This window comes from Triticum urartu, chromosome 2, assembly GCF_003073215.2.
Source record: "Triticum urartu cultivar G1812 chromosome 2, Tu2.1, whole genome shotgun sequence".
In the NCBI taxonomy this organism is placed as follows: Eukaryota; Viridiplantae; Streptophyta; class Magnoliopsida; order Poales; family Poaceae; genus Triticum; species Triticum urartu.
Window position 1 is genome coordinate 322,570,932 of NC_053023.1, and position 17,505 is coordinate 322,588,436.

The window sequence follows — 17,505 nt, forward strand, 5'->3', positions numbered from 1 at the left end:
GCGAATTTATTTATTACTAAAGCCGAAGTCAGTAGGAGTACTATTATGAAGAAATTCAGACCTCGAGCTCGAGTGTTTGTATAGGCGGACATTTGCAATGCCAAGATGTTGCAGCCATGAAGTTGACTCCTTTTTTAAACAGGACTATAGTCACCATTCAAACTGATGATTTGCAATAGATCCGTAATTTCTCACTATACGCTGAATTCAACTTTTGATATTCTTTTCCTTTGGTGTAAATATGCTGATACGTAAACATCATGGGTTTTGAAAATTCTGCATTATACTCCATGTAAATATACTTCTTTTAAAATGATCGGGAGCGGCAACGCGCGCCCTCATGTTCTAGTATTTTAGAAAAGAAGTACTATATAATGTTCATAATAAATAATGTATCTGTATATTTTATTGTTACTCGGCAGCAAAGGATTCAGATAGTTATTTTTAACATGTGAAGTTTTGTCTAGAAGCAAAGCAACAAAACATGTCACATATTATCAATTGAAATTGCAAAGTAAGATGGGCATTTTGGCCGAGGCACAGTAAAGGTCGGGCAAATCATCAGTTCGCGGATGACATCTCCCTGGTACTGGTAGGTATAGCTAGCTGAATCCCTTGGCCGCGAATTGACAGCACCAACCTCCACTCCAAGCCCCAAAGCGAATTGATATTACCAACCTCCACTCCAAGCTCCACCGCCGGGAGGAAGAACCCTAGCCGCCCTTCAAGGTCCCTGTTCCCCACGCCGCCTCTGGACGGACCTGCGTATGATTCGCAAACCTTTATTCTCTATTTAGATTCCGATTTGCTTGACACCATCGCATCCTTGCACGAGAGGGCCTTTTTCAGAGTGGCAGGACCCTTTTATTTTGTTCGTTTGACTTTGATTTGAAGTTCATCACAAAAGTATGTTTCTTTATTTTTAAATGTTCTTCTTCTTCCTTTTCTTGTACTGCGATTTGGACGTATTGTTAATATACAAAAACACTGGCTCATTGCACTGAAATTGTGAAATGCAGTACCGGGGAGTAGGGTCGAAATAGTGCTGGTGACTCAGTGAAACTAATTGGTACATGTTTTCAAGTATTAGTGTGTTACAACGGGAGAGACAGAGAGTAGGATCATCCTATGAATTAGGCAACGTTTTAAAATACAATAGGAGAAGCAGACACTTGGATCTGTTCAAAAGTACTTTGCGTTAACTTTTGAGTGGTCCTACCAATTATTCAACTAGTGTCTACCATTTAGATCGACGGTGGACCAATTGGACAATCAAAACATGGATACTGATTCTCTGGTTCAGTGATGAGATTACGTATTCTACTACATTAGTTAATTTAGAGTAAATTCTGTTTCTGCTTATCCAAACTTGCACCTCTGTAGCACTTAGGTGGGTAAAATGTTGAAACCTCATTGCCTCATTGGTTGTCTGCTGAAATTGTATAAGTAAAATAGCTTAATATACTGATGAAATAACTAGAAACTTGTCATATAGCCTGCAAGCTACTCGGCTGACCTGAACCAGGATGTTGCAGCTATATTTCACTCCCATGTCCTACGGTTACTAATGCCATATGCCGCCTCAGTTTTTTATTACCAAGCATTTTATGAAGGCATATTTTGTGCACAGGAGTGAAGGCACATAGAGCAATCTGGACCATCAATGCTTTCTTTGAGATTCGTGTGTGACAAAATAAGAATTTTAATAATAGCCCGCATGCTCATGCACTTGGAAATACATAGCTTTTTTTTATGCAAACTCAACATAATATAATTTATGTGCAGTGCCTTCCCTTGCAGTCTAGGCTCTAGTGCATGTCAGCAGCAGAAACTATTAATATCATACCAGAACAACCGCGCGATGCACGGTGCTCCCTGGTTCATTTAATTTATCCTGGATCTAGTTAGACATCATAGCTTTGCTTTTTTTGGTTTCATTCTACCAAGGGCTAAGACTTATGGTATCAAACTCCATCTGCTGAAACCAACACGGGCGGTGTCAATGCATGTTCTGTAGTCCAATTTTCCAAATCTATACCTACTATTAAAGGGAATAGGTATTCTTGGTTTGGTTTAGTCCTTTTCGTTTGACTCATACACAGGCTAAGCCACCTGGGCCAGGTACTTATATGTTGTTGGGCCTTTTATGGGCTTTCATAGAGACCGCGAAAAATAATTGGGTCAAAATAAATCAACATTGTTGGAATTGAACACAGGACCTCTTGTCTGGATCTTCGATATAACAACCAACGACCTATGCGCCATTCATATTTACTAATCCCAACTCACTCTAAATATATGAGTGGCAGTCCTCATGTTGAGGGCGAGCTAATTAAGCGAATGAGCTAATTAAAGGAAGGATTGTGGGCTTAAATAAAATATTTAAGCGGATGTGGCTAATTAAAGAAAGAATTATGGGTAAACCGGTGGAATAATTAAAACAAAGATTGTGGTCTTAATAAATAGAATATTCAAATAGATGAGGCTAATTAAATGAAGGACTTGAGGTAAAAATGTAGGATAAAAGGAAGGATTAGTAGGTTTCAATGTGTTGGGGCTGCTAAATTAGAAAAGGAAGGATTTGACTCCCGACTAAAACGAGTGAGGACGTCATGGTAATTAAAGAAAGGATTATACTTAAATGAAATCAGTGAGAGATTATGCCCGGCAAAGAAAGTATGAACATGGCTAAATTGCATCATATTTTTTTATGTTCATTTTGTAGAAGGATGTTGGGTTGCAGCATGTTCTTCATAGTGAATCCGGTGCTGTGGGACATTATGCTTGCACAAAACATCAATTTTCCCGTTGCAACGCATGGGCATATGTGCTAGTTTTACTTATACTTATTCATAAAGCAAAACATCAGAACAAATTGTTTTTTGGTGCATCAAAACAGGTTCACCCATCCAATCTTCGGCTAGTAACAAAGAGGGATTTTATAAGCTTTATTATGTTGTTATAAAAAATATTAAGTTTTTGCCTGTAAATGTATCTATCGTCTAGGAGGCCGGGTTATACGTGCATATTTTTGTTTCTTCAGTTGATTGAATTTCTTATGTATTTTTCTTGCAGGAATAAAACTGTGAATGTTCGCTTACACCTGATGCCTCCTACGCACATAATGAGGAGTAACTATTTTTCTACTCTTGAGACTGAAGGTAGGATCATGGTGCTAATTCAGGTTTCACTTTATAGTTCTTGCGTGCATAAATGAGATTCTCATTTCCTTGCTTCCATTGTGCACACAATCAGTTTGTCTGTAGAAATGTAAAGCTGAAAAAAAAACCCAGCCTCTGTCCAGTGCACTATTTGCACATCTTGTCGAAGCTGCCTCTGTAGTTTTTCCTTCAAAAGGCAACAAAAAATGTTGGAGATTCGAAGCTTGAGCTAAATAGATGAACTTTCTGAATTTGGTAACACGTACACCTTTTTGGTTTCAAAAAGGTTATCAAACGGTGCTTTTACTCTATTGCCACTGGTACAAATTATGAATGACTTTGTCTTTGCTGCATACCATGCCTGCAGGTTTATAACCACTATTTGAGTGGACTTTTAGTCTGGAGTAGGGGGTAGCTGCACTTGTTTGTATCCTGAGACAGCAAGTTTGCAGATAGAACCTTGAACTAGCTCCTCTGTCACCTGTATCAACTTGAGTGTCCTTGGAGAAGCTCCTGCAAGCAACATTACCAATTTGCTTGGATCCTTTCTCATGGGAAATATTGTCAACACTGTTAGAAGATTAGTGAATGTGATTTCTGAGGGCTTATCTAGTACAGTATCACCTAAAGAGAACTGTTCTACGGACGCTGTGGTTGCTAAGGGTTTGGAACGTGGTCCAGCCAGGGATACACATAAGAGCAAAGAGTTGAGACCACACAGTGTTCCTTCTGAAAATAATTTGTTTCACTGCGATGCTTATGAGAAATTGATCAACGGTGAGCTTAATTTAGGTTGTAGAAGCAGTCCTGAGGCTTCAGAGGACTATAAAATGATACCAAATGCAGATAGAGCAGTGTCTGGTCCTTTGGATGCGAGAGGTTGTGAAAGTACCCCTAAAGCTTTGTTAAGGAGACAAGCTGAGCGGCAAATAACTAACGAGAAAGCATCAATTCAGGCGATGGTTCCAACTGGAACTTCAGCCTCTCCAGATGTGAAAGATCCTAAAACGGTGAGTTCCGAACTCTGCATCTCAAAAAATGAAATAATATTTCTCCACTCTCAGCCTTAAAATGATTGTTCAGCAAATCTCTCTCTCTCTCTCTCTCTCTCTCTCTCTCAGCAACAAACAGACAATAAGTATACGTTTTACTTGCTTGTTCAATCATCCAGAGCATATAAATGACTTTAATCTGATGTTACATTTATATAGAGCTACCACACACTTTAAGCTAGATCAATGCAATCTTGAATAAGCTAATCTCTGGATGGCCTAGTGTAGCACATCCCTACATGTTTTCTTGGTGATAACCATTTGCTTAAGGTAATTTTGAATGTTTTGGACAACTTATAGTGTATAAGTAACTTAAATCCAATCTTAATCCCAGGGAATACAATTGGTTAGACTGATTGCTTAGTTCCTTATAAAAGCTGGCGCCTTACTGGGTGAATGCAGTAGGGCTCTGCACCAACTTTGTCACCATAAATCATGCTGCTGTCATTTTGAAATTAATTTTTTGAAGATACATTAAAGAAACTGATCAAGTTGTGCAAATGCTGCAACATCTAAAACTCTAGTATTTTGCCTGCAGTCAGGTTGTATGTGTATTGTGACTCCATTGATGTCTCACTATGTTTTATCTTGCTTGTATATGTAATTTTTATGATTGAACCTAACCCGACATTTAATTAGTGAATTGTTCATTCAAAATATCAGGTGCTATTTCCGCTTACCCGCAGTCGCAGTAAGGCTATGGCTGTTTCCACACCTGAACATCTCAAACTGAGAAACGCCAGATCAGGTGAAGCATTTGGTTTTTGACTTGTTTCTGTAAACCATTTATCCATAATCCATATTTACCCAAGAAAGAGAAAACTCATTTTCAGGTCAACTAGTAGTTCCACGGTTGGATTCAGGAAGCCAAAAAATTATCTATGACGTGGTTAGTAACAACATAACTGGTCATTCTTGTCACTGTTACCGGACAGCTTTGTCCATGACTGGCAGATGTGTGGTTGCTAAAAATAGGTCATGGTTTATTCTTGTTTTCTAATATACAGGAAAAGTCTAATGTGAACAAACGGGTGCATACTAGACTTTCCCTCTATAAGAACCTTAATCTTGTCATGTGGTGGTTATTATTTGGATTCCGCAATGGACCATCATTCAATCCGCTTGGGGGGGGGGGGGGGGGGGGGATCTCACTTTTTTGTGAATAGGTCCTCTGTTTTTCACTCATTCCAGACTACCGATGAAGTTCATGTGTTTATTGAAATGAACATTGCCTTCAATAGTGGCTATATCATTTGGTTCTTGAATGTGACGCTGTGTTGAAATTATTGCTTCTTAGCTGCAACATATGACAACTGTACTATGTTGCAAAACAAAATCAATTCCTGTACGTTTTTGGAACTCCAAATTCAACTTTAGCACTGCATCACAGTAGCTTAACATACCCTAAAAAACAGTGCCATAACAAGGCAAATAAATAAATAAATTCAGCCTTATTAGTGAAGTGTGCATACTGAAGTGAGCTATTTACCAGGCAGAAGTACCTATCACCCCATTGGTGGAGCAAAGTTCTGCAGGTAAAGCGTTGCCGAGTACACCATCACAAGTGATCAAAACTCCAATTCCATATGTAAGTATAGGAAATGTGCCTAGTTCTTGTGGTACTAATTGATTCTGAGTGTTGCCTGTATATTTATATGTTTTATCAGCATACTAGAATATGATCCCCAATCAATCACGCTGCTGTCAGTTCGAAAATAATTGCTTGAAAATAATTAAATTATACTCAATGAACCAAGCAACTTCTGCAAAGGCTACACTATCTGAAACTATGCTGACTTTGAAATCAGAATACTACCTGCAGTCAAGCCGTGTGTATATTATGAATCAATTTATGTTTGAACGTATTATTTTTTGCTTGTATTGGAAATGCTATGATGATTTCTAACATCTCATTGATTTATTCATTAAAAGGGACGATCTCCACTTCCTCGTAATAAGGATAAGGTGTTATCTGTTGCCACACCCGAAACTCCCAAACTGAGAAGCTCTAGATCAGGTTTGGTTTCTGAATGTCTATTTGTACAAATCATTTATCTATTTTGATACAGGAAAGGGACATTCTTTTCAGGTCGACTGATAGTTCCACGTTTGGATCCAGGAGCACAAAATATTATCTATGACGCGGTTAGTAACCGCATAACCATGTCCATAGATGTTTGTTTTGGTTTTATGCATCTGGTATGAGTTATAAGTTTTGCAGTCAACTCAGAAATTTATGTATCTTATGTGGATAAGAGCTAGTTATGTGAAGTTAAATTACCAAGTATCACAATGTCACAAGCCATTTGGTGTTTTTATTTGTCGGCATTCCAGATCTAGTTGTCGTTGCAGCTTATTACCAGTTCAACCCACTTCGATGTCCCAATGATACTTTGAAATGGAAGCCAGCAGCCTCGGATGGCTCCGCTCCCACCCTCTAGCTCCTCCAAGCCCCCGCTGCCTGCCGCCGACGCCCCCGCCGGCCGCCCGTCTCCCAGCCTCCCCCGCCCCCTGCCATGGAATCACCTGGCACTGCCCCTGTCGACCGCCGGGCGACCCTCTCCGGCGAGCGCGTGTCCTCCGGTGACTGCTGGCTCAGCTCGGAGAGCGAGTCCTCGGCGCGCTCGTACAGGGACGTCGCCCTCACCCCTCCGGCGCCTGCTACTTCGCCGGTACCTGGGGCCCCTGGCCGCGTCGCGCTGGTTGCCCGCGTGCCTGCCAGGCAACGGCTTGGACCCCGCTCAGAAGTCCACCGCGTCTCTGGCGGGGCTGTGCTTGACGCTGATGGGTTCCAGCAGCCGCGACGCAGGAACCGACACTGTCGTCCGCGCCAGGACGGCACCCCCAGCTCCTCACCTCCCCGCCGCCGCAGCCCATCGCCGGAGGAGATTGCCGGGCTGTGTTTTCGCTGCCTCGACCACCGCCACCGGGTGAGGGACTGCACCAACGACGTCCGGTGCAGGCGCTGCCTCGCCTCTGGCCACGAATCCCGCGACTGCGACAGCCGGCGCCACGGCGACGCGCGGCCTCCACGTGTCGCCCCAGGTAGGGACGGCCCGCCACCGGCGCCCCCAGCGCGCCGCCGCGCCCCCACCCCCTCGGCGCCGCCTGCGCTTCCCCAGCTGGTCCAGGCTCCCCCTCCGCGGCCCGACGTACCCGTGCGTGTCATCATGGCGCAATCCGCGGAGATGGAGGAGGCCGAGCGGGTCCTTGGCCGCGCAATGGTGGCTTCCATCACCGGCAACAGGCCGCAGGTGACCGCGGCCGAGGTGGCCGAGCTGCTCTACCGCTCCCTCGAGCTCTCCGAAGGCGATTTCACCGTCCATGAGCACCACCCGAAGACTTCCTCATCCTCTTCTCCTCCCTGGACACCATGCGCCGGCTCAATGGCGAGCATTTCATCAGCTCGCCGCGCTTCGCGCTGTCGCTTCGGCCATGGTGCAAGCTCGCGCATGCCGGCGCCGGCGTGTTCGAATACCGCGTCGAGCTCGAGCTCCATGGCATTCCCGCCCAAGCCTGGCATCTTTCCACCGCCGAGCACGTTCTTGGGGAGAGCTGCTGGATCAAGAGGTTACACCCCCACACGCGCTCTCGCGAGAACCTGGCCGTCTTTCGGCTTTCCGGCCGTGTGCACAACCCCGCCGACGTCTGCCGTGCCGCCATCCTGGAGATCGTCGAGCTCCTGCCGTCTCGTGTGCCCTCGGAGGCGCCGGTGGTCAGGACGCTCACGTACCCCATCTCCATTGCGCTCGTACGTGCGGCTCCGCTTGGGGCGCCCCCTCCCGGTGCCCAGGCCAACAGCGACGACCCCGGCCGCGATGGCGCCGGTAATGGGCATGGCCAGGGCCAGGGCTCCGGACCTGGTCGGGCGCGACGCCGTGGCCGGAAGCGCAGGCGGTCTAACGCTGCGCCGGACGGCCGGGCCGACGGCATGGCCATGGACGCGTTCACTTGGCACGCCGGCGACCGCTCAAGGCGAGCCGATGGGACGAGCATGGCGACCTCCTGGCCCCGGCCGGCGGCAGCGGCGGCGGTGCCACCCGCCTTGCCGACGCGGGATGGCATGTTGTCATGGTCGGGTCAGTCGGGCCTCGCTAGTTCTCGTCACCGAGCCAAACGAGGAAAAAGAAGGGCCCCGCAAGGGCAGGCTTTGGAGGCAGGCTTGACGCACACGTCTGTCGAGCCCGCTGACGACGCCACGACAGTTGTGTCGAGGCCAGCTGGCGAACTCCCACTGGTAGCGGGTGCGCAGGAGAGCCCCGGAATTTCAAACACCGGCTCTCCCCATGATCCCGAGGACGATCCCGCCGGCCCCACCCCTGCCGCTGCTGATCCGACGCCGTGTCGGGACCTTGCCCTTTTGAGCCAGGTCCCAAACTCGCAGCCTGTGGCGCCAGTTGGTTTAGGAGAGCCAGGATCGCCTGCCGCCTTGTCGGGGCAAAGTGGCATCTCGCCCGCTCCTGTCGCCCGAGCGGGCCCAGGAATCTCCGCTGACCAGTCACCGCAGCCCCACGATCACACCACGGCGATTTCGGCGGGAAGAGACGCCCTCGTTGCCGCCTCCATCGCCATCGTGCCGGCGCCCGCGCCCCCCTCTGAAGTTTGGGTCCCGCCTCCTCCCACGACTGCCGATGGGCCAAATGAGGCTGGGCCGCCAACAGCCGAGCCCGCAACTCCTGCGCCGACGCCCCTAGTGGCCGCTGTCGGGCCCCCAGTCACCAGATCACCGGTGCCCACTGCCCAGAGCCCAATCTCCATCCTACAGCGTCCCCGTGGCCACTCTGTGCTCGCGCCCACCCCTGATCGCCGCCCGCCTGTCGCCGGCCCCCGTTCGCCTGCGTCTGGTCGGTTTGCCTCGCCACCAATCACTATGCGGCGATCGCGCAGCCGTGCTACTTCGCAACAGGCATGGACGCTTGGCGAGTTTCTGGCTGCAGCCACGAAGCACATCAGTGCGTCGCTACCGACACCTGGGAAGCGGCCACGTCGGCCCCTCCAGACCGGCATCCTCCAGCAGCTCCACCCCTGACGCGCCATCTTGGCGATCTTCCTTTACGCCGACGACGTGATGCTCTTCTGTCACGCCACAACCGAGGAGGTCTCCGCTGTCAAAGGCATCCTGGACGTGTTTGGCACGGCTTCTCTGCTCCAGGTGAACTACACCAAGAGTTCTGTCACGGTTCTCCACGGAGATGATTCTGACGCGGGACTGATGGAGCTGCTCGGGTGCCCTGTGGTGACGCTGCCGATCACCTATTTAGGCATCCCGCTCACCACCCGTCGCCCTTCCGCAGCCCAGCTGCAACCTCTCGTCGACGCGGTGGTGGGCCGGCTCCCTACCTGGAAGGCATGGCTGATGAACAAGGCTGGTCGGCTGGCGCTTGTCAAGTCGGTGCTCAACGCTATCCCAATTCACCAATTGCTCGCACTCGCACCCCCCCAAGAAAACCCTGAAGCAACTTGAGAAGATTCAACGAGGTTTTCTTTGGGCCGGCCGCGCGGACGCCCATGGTGGTCACTGTCATGTCAATTGGCGCCGGGTCTGCCGCCCGCTCGAATATGGTGGCCTAGGTGTCCGGGATCTCGAGCGCACGGGGCTCGCGCTCCGGCTACGTTGGCTATGGCTTGCGCGTACGGACACTGAGCGCGCATGGCAGGGGCTGGACCTGCAGTTTTCGTTCGAAGAGCGTGCCCTCTTTCATGCCTCCACGACCATGGCCATTGGGGACGGCTCGACCGCCCTCTTTTGGGAGGACCGCTGGCTCGGCGGCCAGTCCGTCCGCGAGCTTGCGCCCATGCTCTTCCAGTGCATCCCCAAGCATCTCCGGAAAGTGAGAACGGTGGCGGAGGCCTTGGCCGGCAACAGCTGGGCGCGCGACATCCGTGGGCTGCTCGGCCTCCCCGAGATTGGACAGTACCTGAAGCTCTGGCACCTTGTGCAGCACGTAGAGCTGTCCAACGAGCCGGACTATTAGGAAAGCAACTTATCTTTCTTGAAGGCCCAAGGGGCATATATATATTACACAAGACTTGAGGTGCAAGGAAACTAAACATAGACTAATAAGGACTCCTAGACCAATACTAATACTCCTTAACACCCCCCCTCAAATGCAAAGCGTATGCAATAGCATTGCATTTGAAGAAGTGTAATACTAAAAAAAATGATAATCCAAATCCGCGTCTTGAGAGTGTCGTCGTAGCATGAAGAGTCTTCAAAACCTGTCGAGTCGCCAAAGGGGATAACGAAGAGATGGCACATCAGAGGAAGACACCGCACCAATAGAAGATACAATAGAAGTATCAAGAGAAGATGGGTTGTCAAAAGAAGATGGCCATCAAGAGAAGAAGCATTGCTTAAAGAATCATGGCCCATGAAAACCGACGGCCAAAGAAACTCGGCGGCAAGAGAATGAGCTTAGATCAACAATGCAAAGAGAGGCCACAGAAATCCTATAGAGAGGACAATGACCAGAAAAAGGCTGACGGACAAAAGTTTGGTGGACTCGCATGACATGAGAAACACAAAATATCAACGGATCTGGTGGACACAGCAGAAAACAAGGAAGGTAAAATCTAGGAAGCATACACGACACAAAGATGCAAAATCCATCGTGTATGCAGAAGACATTGGACTCCTTTTTTTTGTTGTTGAAATCAAGATGGGAACGGAAAGACAGCAGCTAGTATGCAGGAGCGAACTCAGCAGCAAAGCAGCAGCTATAGCACAGCAGCCTGAACGCAGCAGCACGCACATCGATCTGGAGCTGGACGAGGTAACCCGATCTGGCGCACAGGTGCGAACGCAGCACAGTAGCCAACCAGGCGAGGCGGGCTTTGATCCATGCAGGCGATCACGGCTGTGCAGGCGCACGTCATGGGCGCACTCGTCACCAGTTTGGATCCAGCGAAGCAGCTGGGCGGCAGGTGCCCCGCGAACGACAGCGGAAGACGAGATCGATCCAGAGAAGAATAGATCGACCGAGAAAAAAAAAACTAGTGGATCGTAAGGACGAGTTGCGGCGTCCGGAGACCTAAACCTAGGCTCTAATACCATATTAGGAAAGCAACTTATCTTTATTGAAGGCCCAAGGGGCATATATATATTACACAAGACTTGAGGTGCAAGGAAACTAAACATAGACTAATAAGGACTCCTAGACCAATACTAATACTCCTTAACAGGACAAGCTACTCTGGAGCTGGACCGCTAACGGCGTGTACACTGCTCAGTCCTGCTACCGGGCATCCTTCCAGGGCGCGACGGGCTGCCACTCCTGGAAACTCATTTGGAGGAGCTGGGCACCGCCAAGAGTGAAATTTTTCCACTGGCTGGCCTTTCAAGATCGCTGTTGGACCGCGGAGCGGCTTGCACGCCGTGGCCTGCAGCACCACCTGCGATGCCTCCTATGCGACCAAGAGCCGGAGACGATCAGACACCTGATGCTCGCGTGCCCCTTCGCTAGGCACACATGGCATGAGATCCTAGCTTGGCTGCGCTTACCGGCGCCGATGCCCGAGCACGACGACTCGATCATGGACTGGTGGCTGCGCGCGGACTCCACACCGCCAGCGCTCCGCAAGGCGCTGAAATCCGTGGCGCTTTTGGTGCCGTGGATGATCTGGAAGCATAGGAACGCGTGCGTTTTTGACCATGTGAGCCCATCGCTCAATGAGCTTGTCGACCGGATCAAGGACGAGGCCTGATGTTGGGCAAAGGCCGGGGCTCAAGGGCTCAGGGTCGTTTTGCCATCATCATGGGATGTCCACCGATCATCTGACAACTGTGTAAACCTGCCTCCTAGGAGGATGTAAATTCCCTATCTTTCCAATGCAATGAAACGCAAAGGCCATTTGCGTTTTCTCGAAAAATGATACTTTGAAATGTTGTAATGGTATGACATTGACATGCTAATAGACTATTTTTAGAGGGAATATGCTAATAGCCTCTAGTAGAACCTTCTACATATCCTGTGGTAGTTAAAATTTGGTAATTTTGATTGAGCAACGGGCCATTTAGTTTACAGACTTTGATTTGCTTCACCGTGTTACCCGGCAGCATCTGATTCGCGGTACAGATTCGGTTAAGTGAGTTAACTGGGAGTGTTGATTTGGCGATCTCTGTTTAAGTGATCTAATCTGGCCCTCGGCGAGGAATCGTACAACAGTGGATGAGACTCGCCAGAGAGGAAAACTACAGCGGCACGCGGCTCGGGAGTCCTTGATGTCGTCAACCGAGCGGTCAACAGCGACGATGCGCTCGTGGACGAGGTATGGAATGGGATGGCGAGGTCGAGGCTCCTCTTAGAGAACTTGGGAGGTCCTCTGGTGCCGGGGAAGAGTGACTGGAGTTCGCCGGAGCGGAGGTGGAGCTCAGGCTTTGTGGTTTGCGTGCTCCATGCTCCAAGACATCCTGGAGAGAAACCAAGGTATCAAACGTGTGTGCATGGGCGAGGTAGAGGGAAAGGAGGAAATAGGAGAGAGGCGGGGCTCGGGCTTCGTCGTATGTGGAGAAACCAAGGTGTCAAAGCGTGTGCACGGGTGAGGTAGAGAGAAAGGAGGAAATAGAAGGGCAAGGGCTGCTATGACGTCAAGGCAAGCTTCGTCGGATGTCAAGGCAAGCTTCGTCGGATGTTGAGACAAGCTTCTTCTGATGCCGTGGCAGAGCTCAAAGTCTGGCGAGCGGTTCTAGGAGAAATAAGGCGGAGCTTCGTCGTGGTTTGATGGGAAAGATGAGGCCAGGAATGGGGCGTGCCTGAGTGCGCCTTTTATTCCAGGGGAGGTCGGTTCGGTGTGAGGCGTGGAGCTCAGTGGTGGACATTAACGGCGTGCTCAATCCGCGGCCATTAATGTGCCTTTAAGGCGTACTACCTCCGTTTGGGTTTATTGGCCCCCTTCGTGTTTTGTGCCAAATTTTGACCATATATTTAACTAATAAAATGTTAATGCATGTCACAAAAAACTATATCGTTGGATTCGTGTTTGAACATAGTTCCTGATAATATTATTTTTGTTATGTATAATTTATATTTTATTCGTTAAAATCATAGTCAAATTATGACCCTAAATATGAGGGGGACGAATAAACCAGAACGGAGGTAGTAGTACGGAGGGGAGAGGTAGCGGCAGTGCACGGGTGCTTCTGGAGGGTTCTTCAGGCCTGAGAGAGGAAGGGAAACGGCAGCCATCATGGTGTTGCCGCTGTCGGCCGACGTTGGCTGGGGTTAAAGATGACACGGCAGGCTTGCTCTTCAGTGAGAGAGGGGTGTTAACTGGGCTGGGCCTCGATTGGGATGCACACAACGCAGGAAATAGAGAGATAGGAATGGGCCGACCAGATTTGGCCCAGTAGGCTAGAGTTCCTGTTTCTGGTTATTTCTTTTCTAGTTCTATTTTCAGAAATGATTTTGATACTTAAAATATCAAGCCATTTCCTTAAAAAATTGCACATCGGCAAAATCATTTAAGGGTATTATAAATTCCTAAAAATAGTTTTAGGATTTTATAAATACCCAAAATGATTTAAACTTCAAACTTGGTAGGGTCCATTGGGAGATGTCATTTTATCTCCTCTCTTATTTGGTTAGGATCAACATCCAACTAAAATCCAAATACTATATTGGAAAGTCATATTATTCCCACTTATTGAAATATGGTTTGAAAATATCCAAATGAAAATATTAAATCCTTTTAAGTTTAAATAACTCCTTCGAGCCAAAAATTATATTTGTTGGATAGTTATATTATTCCAACTTGTTTGACATGGCTTGAAAGGTTTAAATAAATACTCAAAAAAATTAATTCCTTCTAAATTTCAAACAACTCAATCAATAATATTATTTAATTACTTTATTAACATTTCAAATTTTTGGGATGTTACATATATTGAAAGCCTTGGCAAGCAGACGTTGGCTCGTACCTCGTGCTGTTGAGGAAGCTGTGCTAAACCTTGCACGAGGCATGCTATGTTCCTCACAAGCTAATCCAACATCATGTTTTTCTCATTACTGCCCCATTTTCCAGTGTGTGGACAAAGCCTAAGGACAGTCTTGGCACCTTGAAGTCTTAATTTTCTGCCAGTATACTTGCACTGATGAGCCCATGATCTTTCGCAGGATGGTTCTATCTGCGGGGTAACCAACTCACAGCTGCAACGGCTTCAAGGTCCATCCTGATTTATCGTGTATACAGGCTTCTTGGCTTTCAAGTCCAAGCTGAACCCATGCAAAATGCCTCGGGATTCAGAGATAACCAATGCTTTTCCGTGTTCCTTCTGCTGGCAGGGTACAATTCGGAACCACCTGCTAAGAGGAGGTCTCGGTGTTCATCCTCCGACCATGGCAGGTTGCTGCTATTCTGATAGGAGATGTCCTTGAGATGGTTCAAGGGTTTGTGGTAAACTATGGAGATTATTTTACCCTTCCACAAGAACCATGAAGCAAAACGTCTGACTTAACATGTGACTGGTTCAGATGGAGGGACTCGCCATCAAAGTTCTCGCGCTGAGCATTCCCCTGTTGCAATTACTTGTTGAATGGAAGAATGTGGGAAGTAACTTTGAAGAACTTGAATAATCTTGGAAGAATGTGGGAAGTAACTTTGAAGAACTTGAATGGAAGTGATCTTTCATGTTGTTTTTACTATTACTATAGTAACTACTCCCTCCGTTCACTATTATAAGTTTTTTTTTTGATCCGGATGTATATAGACGCATTTTAGTATGTTTGTTCACTCATTTCAGTTCGTATGTAGTCCATATCAAAATATGCAAAACATCTTATATTTGTGAATGGAGGGAGTAGATAATATCCCACACCTTGCTGCAGGACTTGATAGCAATATATAATCAATGAGATTTGGTTACATGTAACATGGATGTTTGGATTAATTATATTTGAATTGTGACTGAAAATATGATCCCACACCTTGCTGCAGGACTTGATAGCAATATATAATCAATGAGATTTGGTTACATGTAACATGGATGTTTGGATTAATTATATTTGAATTGTGACTGAAAATATGATCCCACACCTTGCTGCAGGACTTGATAGCAATATATAATCAATGAGATTTGGTTACATGTAACATGGATGTTTGGATTAATTATATTTGAATTGTGACTGAAAATATGATCCCACACCTTGCTGCAGGACTTGATAGCAATATATAATCAATGAGATTTGGTTACATGTAACATGGATGTTTGGATTAATTATATTTGAATTGTGACTGAAAATATGCATGATTTATTGTATACTTGTAAATATTTTCTAATATAAGCACCATAATAAAATGCAGGGTTGCATGGTGAATGGGTCTTTTTTCTGTGCATAAGTATGTTGAGATGACAATTTACGTGTTGAGAGAAACATCTACTATGTTAATAACTTAATACTGGAGAAGAACATCGTTTTGCATATGTTCCAACTTCCAAGCTAGCCTTAATGAATATTACTACAACTAACTGTTGGAAATATGCCCTAGAAGCAATATAAAGTGATTATTATTATATTTCCTTAATCATGATAAAGGTTTATTATTCAAGCTATAATTGTATTGATCGGAAACTTAAATACATGTGTGAATACATAAACAAATACCAAAGTAAGCCTCTACTAGACTAGTTCGTTCATCAAAAGATGGTTAAGGTTTCCGGACCATAGACATGAGTTGTCGTTTGATAACGGGATCACATCATTAGGAGAATGATGTGATGGACAAGACCTATCCATTAGCATAGCATATGATCGTTCAGTTTTTGCTACTGCTTTCTTAATGTCAAATACATGTTCCTTTGACCATGAGATCTGCAACTCCCGAACTCCGGAGGAATGCCTTGTGTGTATCAAATGTCACTTCGTAACTGGGTGATCATAAAGATGCTCTACAAGTATCTCCGAAGGTATCTGTTGAGTTGGCATGGATCAATATTGGGATTTGTCATTCCGTATGATGAAAAGGTATCTCTGGGCCCTCTCGGTAATACAACATCACAAGAAGCTTGCAAGCAAAGTGACTAAGAGTTAGTTACAAGATGATATATTACGGAACGAGTAAAGAGACTTACTGGTAACGAGATTAAACTAGGTATGATGATACTGACGATCGAATCTCGGGCAAGTACCATACCGACGGACAAAGGAAACTATGTATGTTGTCATAAAGGTCCGACCGATAAAGATCTTCATAGAATATATAAGAACCAATATGGGCATCCAGGTCCCACTATTGGTTATTGACCGGAGAAGCGTCTTGGTCATGCCTACATCATTCTCGAACCCATAGGATCCGCACGCTTAACGTTCGTTGACGATATAGTATTATATGAGTTATGTATGTTGGTGACCAAATATTGTTCGGAGTCTTGGATGAGATCACGGACATGACGGGGTAAGGCCCACGGGGCTTTAGGTCGGTGCAAAAGAAAGTTTTGCGAAGGTCAGGGACCAGACGCCAGGGACCCTGGCGTCTGGTGCTGGAATCCGAGAAGGGCTCTTCCTTGCGTTTCAAACCGACTTTGGGGAGGCTCTTTCTCCAAGTAATGACCCTTGGGCTCAACATATAAATAGAGGAGCAGGGCTAGCCCGTAGAACACACCATGATTCACCAAGCCGTGTGCCGACGCCCCCTCTCCTTCTAGTTCATCCTCCGCTCTAAATTCGTTGTGCTTGGCGAAGCCCTGCGGAAATAGTTTCATCACCACCGTCACACGCCGTCGTGCTGCCGGAACTCATCCACTACTTCGCCCTCTTACTGGATCAAAAAGGCAAGGACATCATCAAGGTGAACGCGTGTTGAACACGGAGGTGCCGTACGTTCGGTGCTTGATCGGAACGGATCATGAAGGTGTACGACTACATCAACCGCGTTGATAAACGCTTTCGCTTAGCGATCTACAAGTGTATGTAGATGCTCCCCCCTCTCGTAGCTATGCATCTCCATGGATAGATCTTTGTAGGATCGAAAGTATGTCTAGAGGGGGGGGGGTGATTAGACTACTTGACCAAATAAAAACTTAACCTTTTCCCAATTTTAGTTCTTGGCAGATTTTAGCTATTTTAGGACAAGTCAAGCAATCATCAGACAATTCAAGCAAGCATGCAAAGAGTATATTGGCAGCGGAAAGTAAAGCATGCAACTTGCAATAATATAAAGGGAAGGGTTTGGAGAATTCAAACGCTATTGGAGACACGGATGTTTTTCCCATGGTTCGGATAGGTGGTGCTATCCTACATCCACGTTGATGGAGACTTCAACCCACGAAGGGTAACGGTTGCGCGAGTCCACACAGG

At 46.9% G+C, this 17,505-nt stretch overlaps 1 protein-coding gene across 5 annotated transcripts; it reads left to right on the top strand.

Annotated features, from left to right (window-relative positions):
- Nucleotides 1–483: 483 nt before the first annotated feature.
- Nucleotides 484–15,122, top strand: LOC125537167. Of its 5 annotated transcripts, none has more exons than XM_048700474.1 (11): nt 484–765; nt 3,076–3,161; nt 3,529–4,171; nt 4,877–4,961; nt 5,047–5,102; nt 5,706–5,801; nt 6,146–6,230; nt 6,303–6,412; nt 14,326–14,374; nt 14,494–14,605; nt 14,683–15,122. In XM_048700474.1, the coding sequence occupies exons 3-10, from the start codon at nt 3,713–3,715 to the stop codon at nt 14,568–14,570; spliced, it is 1,017 nt and encodes a 338-aa protein (XP_048556431.1). In that variant the 5' UTR covers nt 484–765; nt 3,076–3,161; nt 3,529–3,712; the 3' UTR covers nt 14,571–14,605; nt 14,683–15,122. The 5 variants fall into 5 exon arrangements, with proteins under 5 accessions (XP_048556431.1, XP_048556433.1, XP_048556430.1 ...); XM_048700476.1 differs by having other exon boundaries at nt 3,529–3,938; nt 4,008–4,171; nt 14,494–15,122; XM_048700473.1 differs by having other exon boundaries at nt 14,494–15,122.
- Nucleotides 15,123–17,505: the final 2,383 nt, after the last annotated feature.

Bases quoted from the DNA above. Each gene is read 5' to 3' on its own strand.
- LOC125537167 (XM_048700473.1), top strand. From the start codon at position 3,713: ATGGGAAATATTGTCAACACTGTTAGAAGATTAGTGAATGTGATTTCT. The intron at 4,962-5,046 runs GTGAAGCATTTG...ACTCATTTTCAG, and splicing joins ACTGAGAAACGCCAGATCAG to GTCAACTAGTAGTTCCACGG. The intron at 5,103-5,705 runs GTTAGTAACAAC...GCTATTTACCAG, and splicing joins AAAAAATTATCTATGACGTG to GCAGAAGTACCTATCACCCC.